A 13891-nucleotide genomic window follows, 5' to 3' on the forward strand; every position below is an offset into this window, starting at 1 on the left:
CTGGCAGCAGAAGTTCTGGGAAGTACTCCTTGGTGTGAGCCCTCCCAGAGTCTGTCATTAGCCCCACCAAAGAGCCCAGGTAGGCTCCAGTGTTGGGTTGTCTCAGGCCAAACAACCAACAGGGAGGGAACCCAGCCCCACTGATCAACAGTCAAGTGGATTAAAGTTTTACTGAGCTCTGCCCACCAGAGCAACAGTCAGCTCTACCCACCACCAGTCCCTCCTACCAAGCACCAGTCCCTCCCATCAAGCCTCTCAGATAGCATCATCCACCAGAGGGCAAACAGCAGAAGCAAGAAGAACTACAATCCTGCAGCCTGTGGAACAAAAAGCACATTCACAGAAAGACAGACAAGATGAAAAGGCAGAGGGCTATGTACCAGATGAAGGAACAAGATAAAACCCCAGAAAAACAACTAAATGAAGTGGAGATAGACAACCTTCCAGAAAAAGAATTCAGAATAATGATAGTGAAGATGATCCAGGACCTCAGAAAAAGAATGGAGGCAAAGATCGAGAAGATGCAAGAAATGTTTAACAAAGACCTAGAAGAATTAAAGAAGGAACAAACAAACAGAGATGAACAACACAATAGCTGAAATGAAAACTACACTAGAAGGAATCAACAGCAAAATAACAGAGGCAGAAGAACGGATAAGTGACCTGGAAGACAGAATGGTGGAATTCACTGCTGTGGAACAGACTAAAGAAAAAAGAATGAAAAGAAATTAAGACAGCCTAAGAGACCTCTGGGACAACATTAAACACAAAAACATTCGCATTATAGGGGTCTCAGAAGGAGAAGAGAGAAAGGACCCGAGAAAATATTTGAAGAGATTATAGTCAAAAACTTCTGTAACATGGGAAAGGAAATAGCCACCCAAGTCCAGGAAGAACAGAGAGTCCCATACAGGATAAACCCAAGGAGAAACATGCTGAGACACATAGTAATCAAATTGGCAAAAATTAAAGACAAAAAAATTATTCAAAGCAGCAAGGAAGAATGACAAATAACATACAAGGGAACTCCCATAAGGTGAACAGCTGATTTCTCAGCAGAAACTCTACAAGCCAGAAGGGAGTGGCATGATATACTTAAAGTGATGAAAGGGAAGAATGTACAACCAAGATTACTCTACCCGGCAAGGATCTCATTCAGATTTGATGGATAAATCAAAAGCTTTACTAACAAGCAAAAGCTAAGAGAATTCAGCACCACCAAATCAGCTCTACAACAAATGCTAAAGGAACTTCTCTAAGTGGGAAACACAAGAGAAGAAAAGGACCTACAGAAACAAACCCACAACAATTAAGAAAATGGTCATAGGAACATACATATCGATACCTGAAACGTGAATGGATTATATGCTCCAACCAAAAGACACAGGCTTGGGCTTCCCTGGTGGCGCAGTGGTTGAGAGTCCGCCTGCCGATGCAGAGAACGCGGGTTCATGCCCCTGTCCGGGAAGATCCCACATGCCGCGGAGCGGCTGGGCCCATGAGCCATGGCCGCTGAGCCTGCGTGTCTGGAGCCTGTGCTCCGCAACGGGAGAGGCCACAACAGTGAGAGGCCCACGTACCACACACACACACACAAAAGACACAGGCTTGCTGAATGAATACAAAAACAAGACCCATGTATATGCTGTCTATAAGAGACCCACTTCAGACCTAGGGACACATACAGACTGAAAGTGAGGGGATGGAAAAAGATATTCCATGCAAATGGAAATCAAAAGAAAGCTGGAGTAGCTATACTCACATCAGATAAAATAGACTTTAAAATAAAGAATGTTACAAGAGACAAGGAAGGACACTACATAATGATCAAGGGATCAATCCAAGAAGAAGATATAACAATTACAAATATATATGCACCAAACATAGGAGTACCTCAATACATAAGGCAACTGCTAACAGCTATAAAAGAGGAAATTGACAGTAACACAGTAATAGTGGGGGACTTTAACACCTCACTTACACCAATGGACAGATCATCCAAAATGAAAATAAATAAGGAAACACAAGCTTTAAATGACACAATAGACCAGATAGATTTAATTGATATTTATAGGGCATTCCATCCAAAAGCAGCAGATTACACTTTCTTCTCAAGTGGACAGGGAACATTCTCCAGGATAGATCATATCTTGGGTCACATATCAAGCCTCAGTAAATTTAAGAAAACGGAAATCAAATCAAGCATCTCTTCTAACCACAATGCTCTGAGATTAGAAATGAATTACAGGGAAAAAAACATAAAAAACACAAACATATGGAGGCTAAACAATATGTTACTAAATAACCAAGAGATCATTGAGGAAATCAAAGAGGAAATCAAAAAATACCTAGAGACAAATGACAATGAAAACACGACGATCCGAAACCTATGGGACGCAGCAAAAGGAGTTCTAAGAGGGAAGTTTATAGCTATACAAGCCTACCTCAGGAAACAAAAAAATCTCAAGTCAACAATCTAACATTACACCTAAAGGAACTAGAGAACGAAGAACAAACAAAACCCAAAGTTAGCAGAAGGAAAGAAATCATAAAGATCAGAGCAGAAATAAATGAAATAGAAACAAAGAAAACAATAGCAAAGATCAATAAAACTAAAAGCTGGTTCTTTGAGAAGATAAACAAAATTGATAAACCATTAGCCAGACTCATTAAGAAAAAGAGGGAGAGGACTCAAATCAATAAAATTAGAAATAAAAAAGGAGAAGTTACAACAGACACCATAGAATTACAAAGCATCCTACAGAGACTACTACAAGCAACTCTATGCCAATAAAATGGACAACCTGGAAGAAATGGACAAATTCATAGAAAGGTATAACCTTCCAAGACTGAACCATGAAGAAATAGAAAATATGAACAGACCAATCACAAGCAATGAAATTGAAACTGTGATTAAAAATCTTCCAACAAACAAATGTCCGGGACAAAAGTCCATATGGCTTCACAGGTGAATTCTACCAAACATTTAGAGAAGAGCTAACGGCCATCCTTCTCAAACTCTTCCAAAAAATTACAGAGGAAGGAACACTCCCAAACTCATTCTATGAGGCCACCATCACCCTGATACCAAAACCAGACAAAGATACTACAAAATAGAAAATTACAGACCAATATCACTGATGAATATAGATGCAAAAATCCTCAACAAAATACTAGCAAACAGAATCCAACAACACATTAAAAGGGTCATACACAATGATCAAGTGGGATTTATCCCAGGGATGCAAGGATTCTTCAATATATGCAAATCAATCAATGTGATACACCATATTAACAAATTGAAGAATAAAAAACATATGATCATCTCAATAAATGCAGAAAAAGCTTTTGACAAAATTCAACACCCATTTATGATAAAAACTCTCCAGAAAGTGGGCATAGAGGGAACCTACCTCAACATAATAAAGGCCATATATGACAAACCCACAGCAAACACCATTCTCAATGGTGAAAAACTGAAAGCATTTCCTCTAAGATCAGGAAAGGGACAAGGATGTCCACTCTCACCACTATTATTCAACATAGTTTTGGAAGTCCTAGCCACGGCAATCAGAGAAGAGAAAGAAATAAATGGAATATAAATTGGAAAAGAAAAAGTAAAATTGTCACTGTTTGCAAATGACATGATACTATACATAGAGAATCCTAAAAATGCCACCAGAAAACTGCTAGTGCTAATCAATGAATTTGGTAACGTTGCAGGATACAAAATTAATGCACAGAAATCTCTTGCATTCGTATACACTAATGATGAAAAATCTGAAAGGGAAATTATCGAAACACTCCCGTTTACCATTGCAACCAAAAGAATAAAATACCTAGGAATAAACCTACCTAGGGAGACAGAAGACCTGTATGCAGAAAACTATAAGATACTGATGAAAGAAATTAAAGATGATACCAACAGATGGAGAGATATACCATGTTCTTGGATTGGAAGAATCAATATTGTGAAAATGACTATACTACCCAAAGCAATCTACAGATTCAGTGCAATCCGTATCAAATTACCAATGGCATTTTTTATGGAACTAGATCAAATCATCTTAAAGTTTGTATGGAGACACAAAAGACCCGAATAGCCAAAGCGTCTTGAGGGAAAAAAACGGAGCTGGAGGAATCAGACTCCATGACTTCAGACTATACTACAAATCTACAGTAATCAAGACAATATGGTACTGGCACAAAAACAGAAACATAGATCAATGGAACATGATAGAAATCCCAGAGATAAACCCACGCACCTATGGTCAACTAATCTATGACAAAGGAGGCAAAGATATACAATGGAGAAAAGACAGTCTCTTCAATAAGTGGTGCTGGGAAAACTGGACAGCTACATGTAAAAGAATGAAATTAGAACACTCCTAACACCATATACAAAAATAAACTCAAAATGGATATGAGACCTAAATGTAAGACCAGATACTATAAAACTCTTAGAGGAAAACATAGGAAGAACACTCTTTGACGTAAATCACAGCAAGATCTTTTTTGATCCATCTCCTAGAGTAATGGAAATAAAAACAAAAATAAACAAATGGGACCTAATGAAACTTAAAAGCTTTTTCACAGCAAAGGAAACCATAAACAAGACAAAAAGACAACCCTCAGAATGGGAGAAAATATTTGCAAATGAATCAATGGACAAAGGATTAGTCTCCCAAATATATAAACAGCTCATGCAGCTCAATATTAAAGAAACAAATATCCCAATCAAAAAATGGGGAGAAGACCTAAATAGACATTTCTCCAAAGAAGACATACAGATGGCCAAGAAGCACATGAAAAGCTGCTCAACAGCACTAATCATTAGAGAAATTGAAATCAAAACTACAATGAGGTATCACCTCACACCAGTTAGAATGGGCATCATCAGAAAATCTACAAACAATAAATGCTGGAGAGGGTGTGGAGAAAAGGGAACCCTCTTGCACTGCTGGTGGGAATGTAAAGTGATACAGCCACTATGGAGAACAGTATGGAGGTTCCTTAAAAAATTAAAAATAGAATTACCATATGACCCAGCAATCCCACTACTGGGCATATACCCAGAGAAAACCATAATTCAAAAAGACACATGCACCCCAATGTTCATTGCAGCACTATTTACAATAGCCAGGTCATGGAAGCAACCTAAATGCCCATCGACAGATGAATGGATAAAGAAGATGTGGTACATATATACAGAATATTACTCAGCCATAAAAAGGAACGAAATTGAGTCATTTCTTGAGACGTGGATGGGTCTAGAGACGGTCATACAGAGTGAAGTAAGTCAGAAAGAGAAAAACAGAAAAACAAATATCGTATATTAACGCATTTATGTGGAACCTAGAAAAATGGTACAGATGAACTGGTTTGCAGGGCAGAAGTTGAGACACAGATGTAGTGAACAGACATATGGACACCAAGGGGGGAAAACCACGGTGGGATGGGGACGGTGGTGTGCTGAATTTGGCGATTGGGATTGACATGTATACACTGATGTGTATAAAATTGATGACTAATAAGAACCTGCAGTATAAAAAAACAAAGAAACAAAAACACTAATACTAAACTTTCTTTGGGTTATTTATATGGAAATATGTTAATATAAATGTTTCAGACATTACATGAAATTTCTAAAAGTCTTATATGTTCTGGTATAATGTTATAAGTCGTAATTCTAGTCATTACTTTAAAATGTGTATCTCAGAAATAACTAAATTTCCTTGTCTATTGCATTATTATGAACTTTCATGAAATCTTTAACCGTGGTCATTTTTAAGTTTTTTGTCATTTACAGACAGTTCTGGGTGTACTCTTATGCTTTTGCAAAAATGCTGCTATAAAAGGGTTTCATCTTCAAGGAATTCATGGAAAAGACTCTGACAAGTACAGGTTTCTGGTAACTGATGATACTGTTGAACTGAATGAACAAGCATTTTCAGAACTCTAATGGAAAACTGATGAATTCATAAAAGTGCTAACAAAAGATCAAGATAAAAAAAATCACATGGGACTGAGTGAACTGATGAGAATGATTATAATTTTTGTGACTTTCTGTTTGCATTAAAAAAAAAATCCCACAAGGACTCAGAGTCAAAAAATATACAAATCAATTTTCACTGCAAAGTGAAGGAGCTGTTACAGTGGAGGATTACTGGACTAAATGTCAATATTATGACATAGTATGAGTGTGTTTCGTGTTTGGTAATTGCAATCATTGTTGCTTTTGTTGTGGTCATCCATTTACAATGCTTGGTGTCAGTTTATTTATCTCTTGTAAAAATAAAATACAGTGTGTGTGTGTGTGTGTGTGTGTGTGTGTGTGTGTGAAAAAATAATAATAAAAAAATAATGCCTGGTGATTTCTTATCACTGAAGCCAGAAATCTCATTTATGATGCTTATGAAGGAGGTAAAAAAGAAACCCAAATTTACACCTGCAGAATTTGAGATTAATTAGCCAAAGGTCATATAGAAATATGATGGTGATAAAAGCAAGAATAGACCAGAAGTAGAAACAAAAATAACAGTTTATATTCGGGACAAGCTGTGTTCTGATTTGCAAACTGAATAAAAAGAAAATCTAGGAGATATCTTATCAGCATCCATAGCAAGACAAAACTTTTAGGAAAATATAAATTGCATAAATCAGATCGTGATTAAATTTCAGGAGTCTCAATTTGATTTTGATATGAAATTGATGTATGTGAATAATCCAATCACTAGCCCAATAATAAGATCCATCCCACAGTTGCCATCACCCATTTAATTCAAATAGAACCTTAAGCCTCTTGTGAAGTAGATTTAATGAAGTCTAGATGCTTTCCGGGTTAACTACTCTTGGTTACACTTAATCAGAACTGAGTAAACAAACTCAGTATTAGTCACACTTGTGCAAGTTATTCCATTTCACTGCAGCCAGAAGAGATTTTCATGTGATCTTGTTTAAACCAGCTAAACATCTGGAAAATGTGGAAACTATTCTGTAAGGCACAAGAGGACCACACGCTTGGAGGAGACATCAGTTATGTGGCTGAGGTCAGGCCCCGGGATGCTGGAAGGAGAGCTTACTGGAGATGGCTTACTTACAATGAAGCCAAGTTTTTTATAATCCCGGGTGTACATGGACTTGCGCTTCTCCATGCTGCCGCTGCTGTTATTTGGTTCAGACTCTGCATCAAAAGCAATTCTTCGAAGTTCAAATATGATGTCCCGCTGAGCCTGAAGGGGTTAGGGAGAAAAAACAGGAGGGGGAGAGAGAGCTGCCTTCACTGTGTGATGTTACATCCACTCCCTCGTTCCCCAGGGTCTAAATGAATCACTGCATACAGGCAAAAGAAAAACAGATAAAAGGCAACCAATGTCCTAAGTTACAGCTCTGTATACTTCTTTTCCTCCTGCCGCTCTCCCTGCTGGTCAGCGCTGGCTTTATTCCACAATTACCCTCACAGCCAAGCCACTTGGAGCACTGATATGAATTGCCTTGTGAAGTTCTAAATGAGAGCCCCAAATATCATGGAAGGCTTGTGATTGGAAAAAAAAATAAAAATTAGAGGACCTGGGAGTCCTGTACTGTCAGAAATAAAGCAAGAGGCACATAAGGTTTATGAACAATATGTAAGTGACAAGGGATCCCTAACTCCACTGAGAAGTGACTTCATAGAAACAAACCTTAAAAATGGTTAAAATGGTAAATTTTCTGTGAGGCATATTTAACCACAATAAGAAAAAATATATCTTTTAGATAAAAGGAGGCAGTTTCCAAGCAGGGAGGGCTGTTTCACCTTAAGGCACATTGCTTTTCGTACTAGAAGTAGTAAGACAGTTGCATCTCTCTGGGGTGATCGCACTTGGTCTTGCCAAAAGCGTGGGGCATGTTAGACAGCTGCTCGAAGCCTCTCCATCATTCCTAATCTCATGGCCTCACGCCATGAATGAAGTGCTGCGGTGGTTACACACTTTGCATGTGCATCCACATCTGCTAGAGATCAGACCCTCACGTGCCAATAATGAGTGTTTTCCTTTCCAAAGCTGCAGCGCTATTTAAGTTGAAAATGTGCTACAGCAGGGCTCCCAGCTGTTTCCTCTCACTCCGTCCTCACACAGTAAAGTTCCCCCAAAGCGTTTTGGATCGAGACTTAACTTTTCATGAACAACCACCAGAGACCTAGAGAGAATTATAGCAAAGAGACAACTGACAAAGACGTAAGCCCAGTAATCAGATGTAAACTGGGACCTCCACCCGTGGCACTTATCACTGGAGAATGGAAATTACTCCTTCAGCCTGCAGAATCAATCTCACACGGAGCTACCAAGTGGCTATGTGTTCTGGGAACTTGACGCCAAAGCTATCGCCGTTGAAGGTATTGGGGCCAAGGGCCAACGTTTGCAGCCATGTGACGTCAAGCTTTCTTATCCAATAAAGAAAGAATATGTATGTGTTTGATGCATAATGAAATAATTCATTTATTTTATTCTCTGATCCTAGATTTACCTAAATTTTAAATCCATTCCCCTAAGTCCTGAGATGATAATAAAATATTATCATCATCTAAATCCTCCTGGTTTCCAAGTAAAAGAAGCCCAAGGAAAGACTTTTAATGACACTCTTTCCCTCATGTGCTTTTACCATTGTCTAACGAGCACTCACCTGGTCCTGGGGATCCATCTTGGTCATCATCCTGTCTTCCAAAAGGTTAAAGGTTAGCACCTGCAGCACGTACAGCTGGTGTGCCATTTCATTGTTGATGGCCCGCTGAGCTCGGATGACATGCTAGGGAGATGGTTCACAAGTGAAATTTTTTTAAACAAAGGAAGAAAGAAAAAGCAAATTACCTAAGTTACCCCCCATCATGATGCCAAGCAGAACCTCAGAAGTCCTTATTTGGAAGCATGGGGGATGTAAGTGGGTGGAACCACCCTTCAGGAGAAAGATGAGCACACAGGTGACCCCGGAGCATTCCTTTACATCTCAGAGCCCAGTGAGGTTCCTGATCTTTAGGCCAGAAGTGGAGAAAAGACCTACTGTGTGCAGTGAAGAGTGGAGGTGGGGAAGGAAGTGGAAATTCGATGGTGATTACATCCATATAAATCAAGAGAAGGTATGCCTGAAATGAGAGCACCTTGAGAAAAACTGTGGATTTCTACAACAGAAGCATTCCTTGCCTACAGTAGAGAAATAAATGGTGCAGATGTATTGTAAGCAATTTTGCCATCATCTTAACCCTGCAACTGTCTCTGACAAGTGATCCCACTTCTCAACGGGGAAAAGCTTTAGAAGCATCACACAAAAGCAAAGTACCTATCAGGTTTGTAGTTAATTCACCGTGGAAACTGTACAGTAACTACTGTCGCCACAATGCAGTGAGTGAATTTATGTATATTACTTTTTACTCACCTGTTAACAATGAATTCTTTTTAAAAAATGACCCTTCCCCTTTGAAACAGAACCAAAATGGAACAAATATAAAAGGACTGGCAGGAGACAGATGTGGGGGCCTTCGCCCACACCAGGGTTGGGTTTGAAACGGGAGGCAGCATTTGGGTCTAATATACATCCGATTTGTCAGAGACCACCGTTGTGCCTTAAAACTGCCAACCAACCAGTCAAAGTGGTGAAACACCCGTTCAGATGAGTTATTTTGAATGTGCCAGACCCAACCACATCTTGCTGTCTCAAAGAACTTTCTCTGGGTGCCCCCCAACCTGATGTGCACCTGGACTCCTCAGCCGGCTCTGAGGACCATGTCAAAATAAGCAATTGAAGAAGGAGGGGTGGGGTGAAGAATGAGGAATAGAAGGAAGTGGCTGAACCAAAATTATGGAGGTTGGGGGGTGGGAAGCCAGGCAATGGGATGGGGGGAGAATCAAACCTCATATCTTCCAATCTTCCCAATAGAATGTTAAATCATAGTATATGTTGAGTATCCAAAGTGTATGGGTACTAGAGCATATGGGTATCTATTTTATTAGCAACTCAAAAGTATCTGCACTCCAAGTTATTGCCAGAGAATACCAACCTTGAACTTCCAGCCATCAAAATCTCATATAAAAAGTCCCACTGAAACAAACTGATCTTTGAGACATGATGGCTACAGTCATTCCACCCACCCCATCTCTGGGTATTCTAACTCCAACTGCCTTACCAAGGCGATACCAACAACAGGCTAAGACCTTAATTCCAAGTTTCTACTCCTTCATCTCCCCACTCTCCTCCCCTGCACAAACACCTTCATTGCACTATGCTTTAAAATCACTGCTTCAGGGGGCTTCCCTGGTGACGTAGTGGTTAAGAATCTGCCTACCAATTCAGGGGGCATGGGTTCGAGCCCTCGTCTGGGAAGATCCCACATGCCGCGGAACAACTAAGCCCATGCACCACAACTACTGAGCCTGCGCTCTAGAGCCCGTGAGCCACAACTACTGAGCCCGCGTGCTGCAACTACTAAAGCCCACATGCCTAGAGCCTGTGCTCCGCAACAAGAGAAGCCACCGCAATGAGAAGCCCATGCATCACAACAAAGACCCAATGCAGCCAAAAATAAATAAATAAATAAATAAAATCACTGCTTCCACCTTTATTGAGAGCCAGTATAAAAAATAACCATATTATGAATCCCTCTGTGATTTCTAAAAAGCCATTCTTGGACCAAGAATCTATTAGAATGTTCTAACAATACCCATTTCATATTCCAGTTCCAGGGGGCAAAATATGTCATCCCCCAAAGAACTGGGGTAACTCTTTTATCAAACAGTGAAAATTATACTCATATGGTTTCTCTTTATCCTTAACAGCCAGGAAGTTTAACATGAAACTTGATGACAATAGTCATTATTATTGGCTTTGGGTTCTAGAATATTTATTTTCTTTACCCTCATAAGGTTTTTAATTTTTAAAGGCCTCATTGTATTGGAATGTGTGTGTGTGTGTGTGTGTGTGTAACTGTAAGCTTGCAGAACTTTTCAGAATTACATGAGCACTTTTTTTTTTTTGGTAAGCAGAAGAATCAATCACACATGCTTCTTTCAGCCTTTCGTTAAAAGTCGAGTAGCAGATAAGGCCTCAGGAAATCTTGCTATTTGATTTATTTCTAAACATTCACAACGTAACATGTAGAGCTTCTTTTCCACTGAGGTTTCAGGTCTTTTTCCCATCACAGTTAATGAGTGGGTTTCATGTCTGTCTTTCCTGCCTTTCTCTAGGAAAGGGGCCCAGGAAAATGATGGTCGAAATTTCAGGACTTCTCTCAGAGTCTGATATGTTTCCAGCTAGTTGCCTCACTTAAAAACAGTATAAGCTCATACTGGTGGAATTTTTAAAGTCACGGAGCCCCTGATTTCCTTAAACGGAAAGCTAAAGCTTCAGTGAGTATAATAGACCTGCCCCACCAAGAGAGATTTCCAACCCTTCCTGCCAGAATGCGTTTCTCTCTAGAGCAGTTCCAGAGATGCTCTCCCTCCAATCATGAGGCCATTCCGGTGGGAGAGCTTTGTTTATTCCATTTCCAAAAGCACACTTTTCCCTCCTTTCTAGTTACTACTGCTTCACCACAGAAGCAAGTCACAGGACAAATCACAAAACCAAGCCAAAAGAGGAGATGAATAAATACACCAGACCATTCCTTCCCAACAAGGTGGTCACAGCACATAGGTACTCACCGTTAAGATGATGGAACGCAGTTGCTTCTGAGCCAAAATATTCGCCATCTCCTGTGGAAGAAAAACACACGGTCAGAAAAGCTTTGGTTAGAAAGATACATTTCCACATAGCCCCAGATGACTTTATCCTGGGGCGTGCTTCAAAACTGGATATCAGCAGTATTTCTTACCAAAGAAAGGACTCAAGTGGACAGTAGTATTCAAATTACTTTGTGAATGTTGTTTAGATAACAAAGCAGTAGCCAACAGCAAAGGAAGGAAATCTGGCTCCTGCAAATTTCTTTTTTTTTTTCCTTTGTTTTCTTGGGAATTTCCTCCTTCCAGGAAAAGGTAAGTGCTGAATAAATATCAAACACTCTAAATGAAAGCAATGGCTCCCCACTGGAATGGCTCATCAGCTTTTATTAGACTGTATATGTGCAGAGTTTTTACTACAAGGCAACATAACGCCTGCACAGAGGAGATTCCAATACTAGAGAGCCATCACTTTAAAGGTCTAAGACTTCTAAAAGCCATTTCATCTTAATCTGTGCAAAACCAAAGAGTGAGTAGTACATACCCCAGGGCTTAATTGTCTATGCAAATGAACTGAGTGAAGTTTTAACAAAGGACAAACATCTGGGCAGATGCAAAGCCCTGGGGGCTGCACTCAGCATTCCTGGGCCTCAATTCTGCAGGCTGTGCTTTGTGCTTTGGCCTGCCTGACTGGCATAGAGGATTTGCAGGTGATTTTATTAAATGAAATGATTCACAGATGCCCTTTCTGAATATTGTCAAACAGGTACTAAGGGGAAATGAAATAGTTGAACACAATCTTGGTACAAACATCCCAAAGGAAAAATACTGCTCATATTCAGAAAGTCACTTGAATGTTGTTTTCTGGTGCTTGGGGGGGGAGGTAATTTTAGTGTCACTACTCTTAATGAGTAGAGAAGAAACTAAGCTATGATTTAAAAACACAACCATGAATTCGATCAAGGTCAAAATAAACTTGGAGGTAGCAAGGAGAACTCAGAACACAGGGAGGAAGTACAAGGGGGCACACAGGCAGGGCTGGACGGGCAGAATGGGAGTGCAAGGCCCACTTTGTGCTGACAAAGGGAACGTGGGGACTTACAGTCAGAGGACAATCAAGGATGTCAACACTGCTGTCTACATCAACCTAACGGCCATCGCCACCACAGAAAGGAAAGCCAGCAGGAGAGAAGAAGGAATGGAAATTCAGAGCACTCTGTTAGACGTTACAGCTTAATTTTAACGCCCCTGCTGACCCGCTGCATTGAAGAGAAAAGCACACAAATATGCTAAGGTGATCTAAAAGGGCTAGATGGCATCAAAGTCAAAATCCAATACTATACTACTATATATAAAGTAGATAACTAATAAGGACCTACTATATAGCACAGGAAACTCTACGCAATACTCTGTAATGACCTATATGGGAAAGGAATCTAAAAAAAGAGTGGATTCAGGTATACGTATAACTCATTCACTTTGCTGTGTAGCAGAAAGTAACACAACATTGTAAATTAACTATACTCCAATAACAATTTTTAAAAAACAACGACAACGAAAACAAAATCCAATACTAAGTCCTCTTCCAACCTCTTGAAAACAAGAAGGCAAAGACGAGGACACCATCGGAAACAAGTTAAATGGCAATCCAGAAGGAACTGCCCTTCCATGGGTCGCAGAAAGCCATGCTTTCCTCCTGATCAAGACAGAAAGGTCCATCTTTTTTCTTCTTGGATCAGATGAAAACAAAAGGCCCAACGTTCCTTTATAATTCCTTTTCTTTAATAAAAATGAAATTATTGCTTTATTGACACACAAACCAAAAAAAAAGAAAAAAATTCTCTGTGCCTATGTCAGCCTATCGACTTAACAATTTTTAAAATAAGTTAGAAGGACAGTATATTTCCAACATCTACTAGAGCAATTATTATAATGATCTGTTTAAAATATTTATCTTCTGCATAAGAGTGTGGTCTTCTCAAGGGCACAAAGACTGTCCTTTTCATCTTCGCATTCCCAGCCACAGCACAATGGTTGGTACAGAGTAGGCAATGAATGTTTCATAAAACATCCCGCTACCCTCCTAAAGGAACAGGAACTTGATCAGAGAGAAAACAGAAAAGTCCTTGTCCACACCATGGATTTTTTTTTTTTTTTTGCCCAATATTAAGGAATGGTTTGAGTGAACTTGAGAATCTATGGAGAAT

General features: G+C 39.6%; 1 protein-coding gene across 8 annotated transcripts in view; it reads right to left on the bottom strand.

Moving 5' to 3' along the window:
- ELMO1 (engulfment and cell motility 1) overlaps nt 1-13891 on the bottom strand; it is a 576489-nt gene that overhangs the window by 355484 nt on the left and 207114 nt on the right. For all 8 annotated transcript variants that reach the window (XM_060107546.1, XM_060107545.1, XM_060107541.1 and 5 more), the window contains 3 exons: nt 11670-11720; nt 8662-8784; nt 7101-7232 (listed from right to left, as the gene is read on the bottom strand). In XM_060107546.1, the coding sequence (XP_059963529.1) occupies nt 7101-7232; nt 8662-8784; nt 11670-11720 (306 nt within the window). The remainder of the gene's footprint in view (nt 1-7100; nt 7233-8661; nt 8785-11669; nt 11721-13891) is intronic.

This window comes from Mesoplodon densirostris, chromosome 9, assembly GCF_025265405.1.
Source record: "Mesoplodon densirostris isolate mMesDen1 chromosome 9, mMesDen1 primary haplotype, whole genome shotgun sequence".
In the NCBI taxonomy this organism is placed as follows: Eukaryota; Metazoa; Chordata; class Mammalia; order Artiodactyla; family Ziphiidae; genus Mesoplodon; species Mesoplodon densirostris.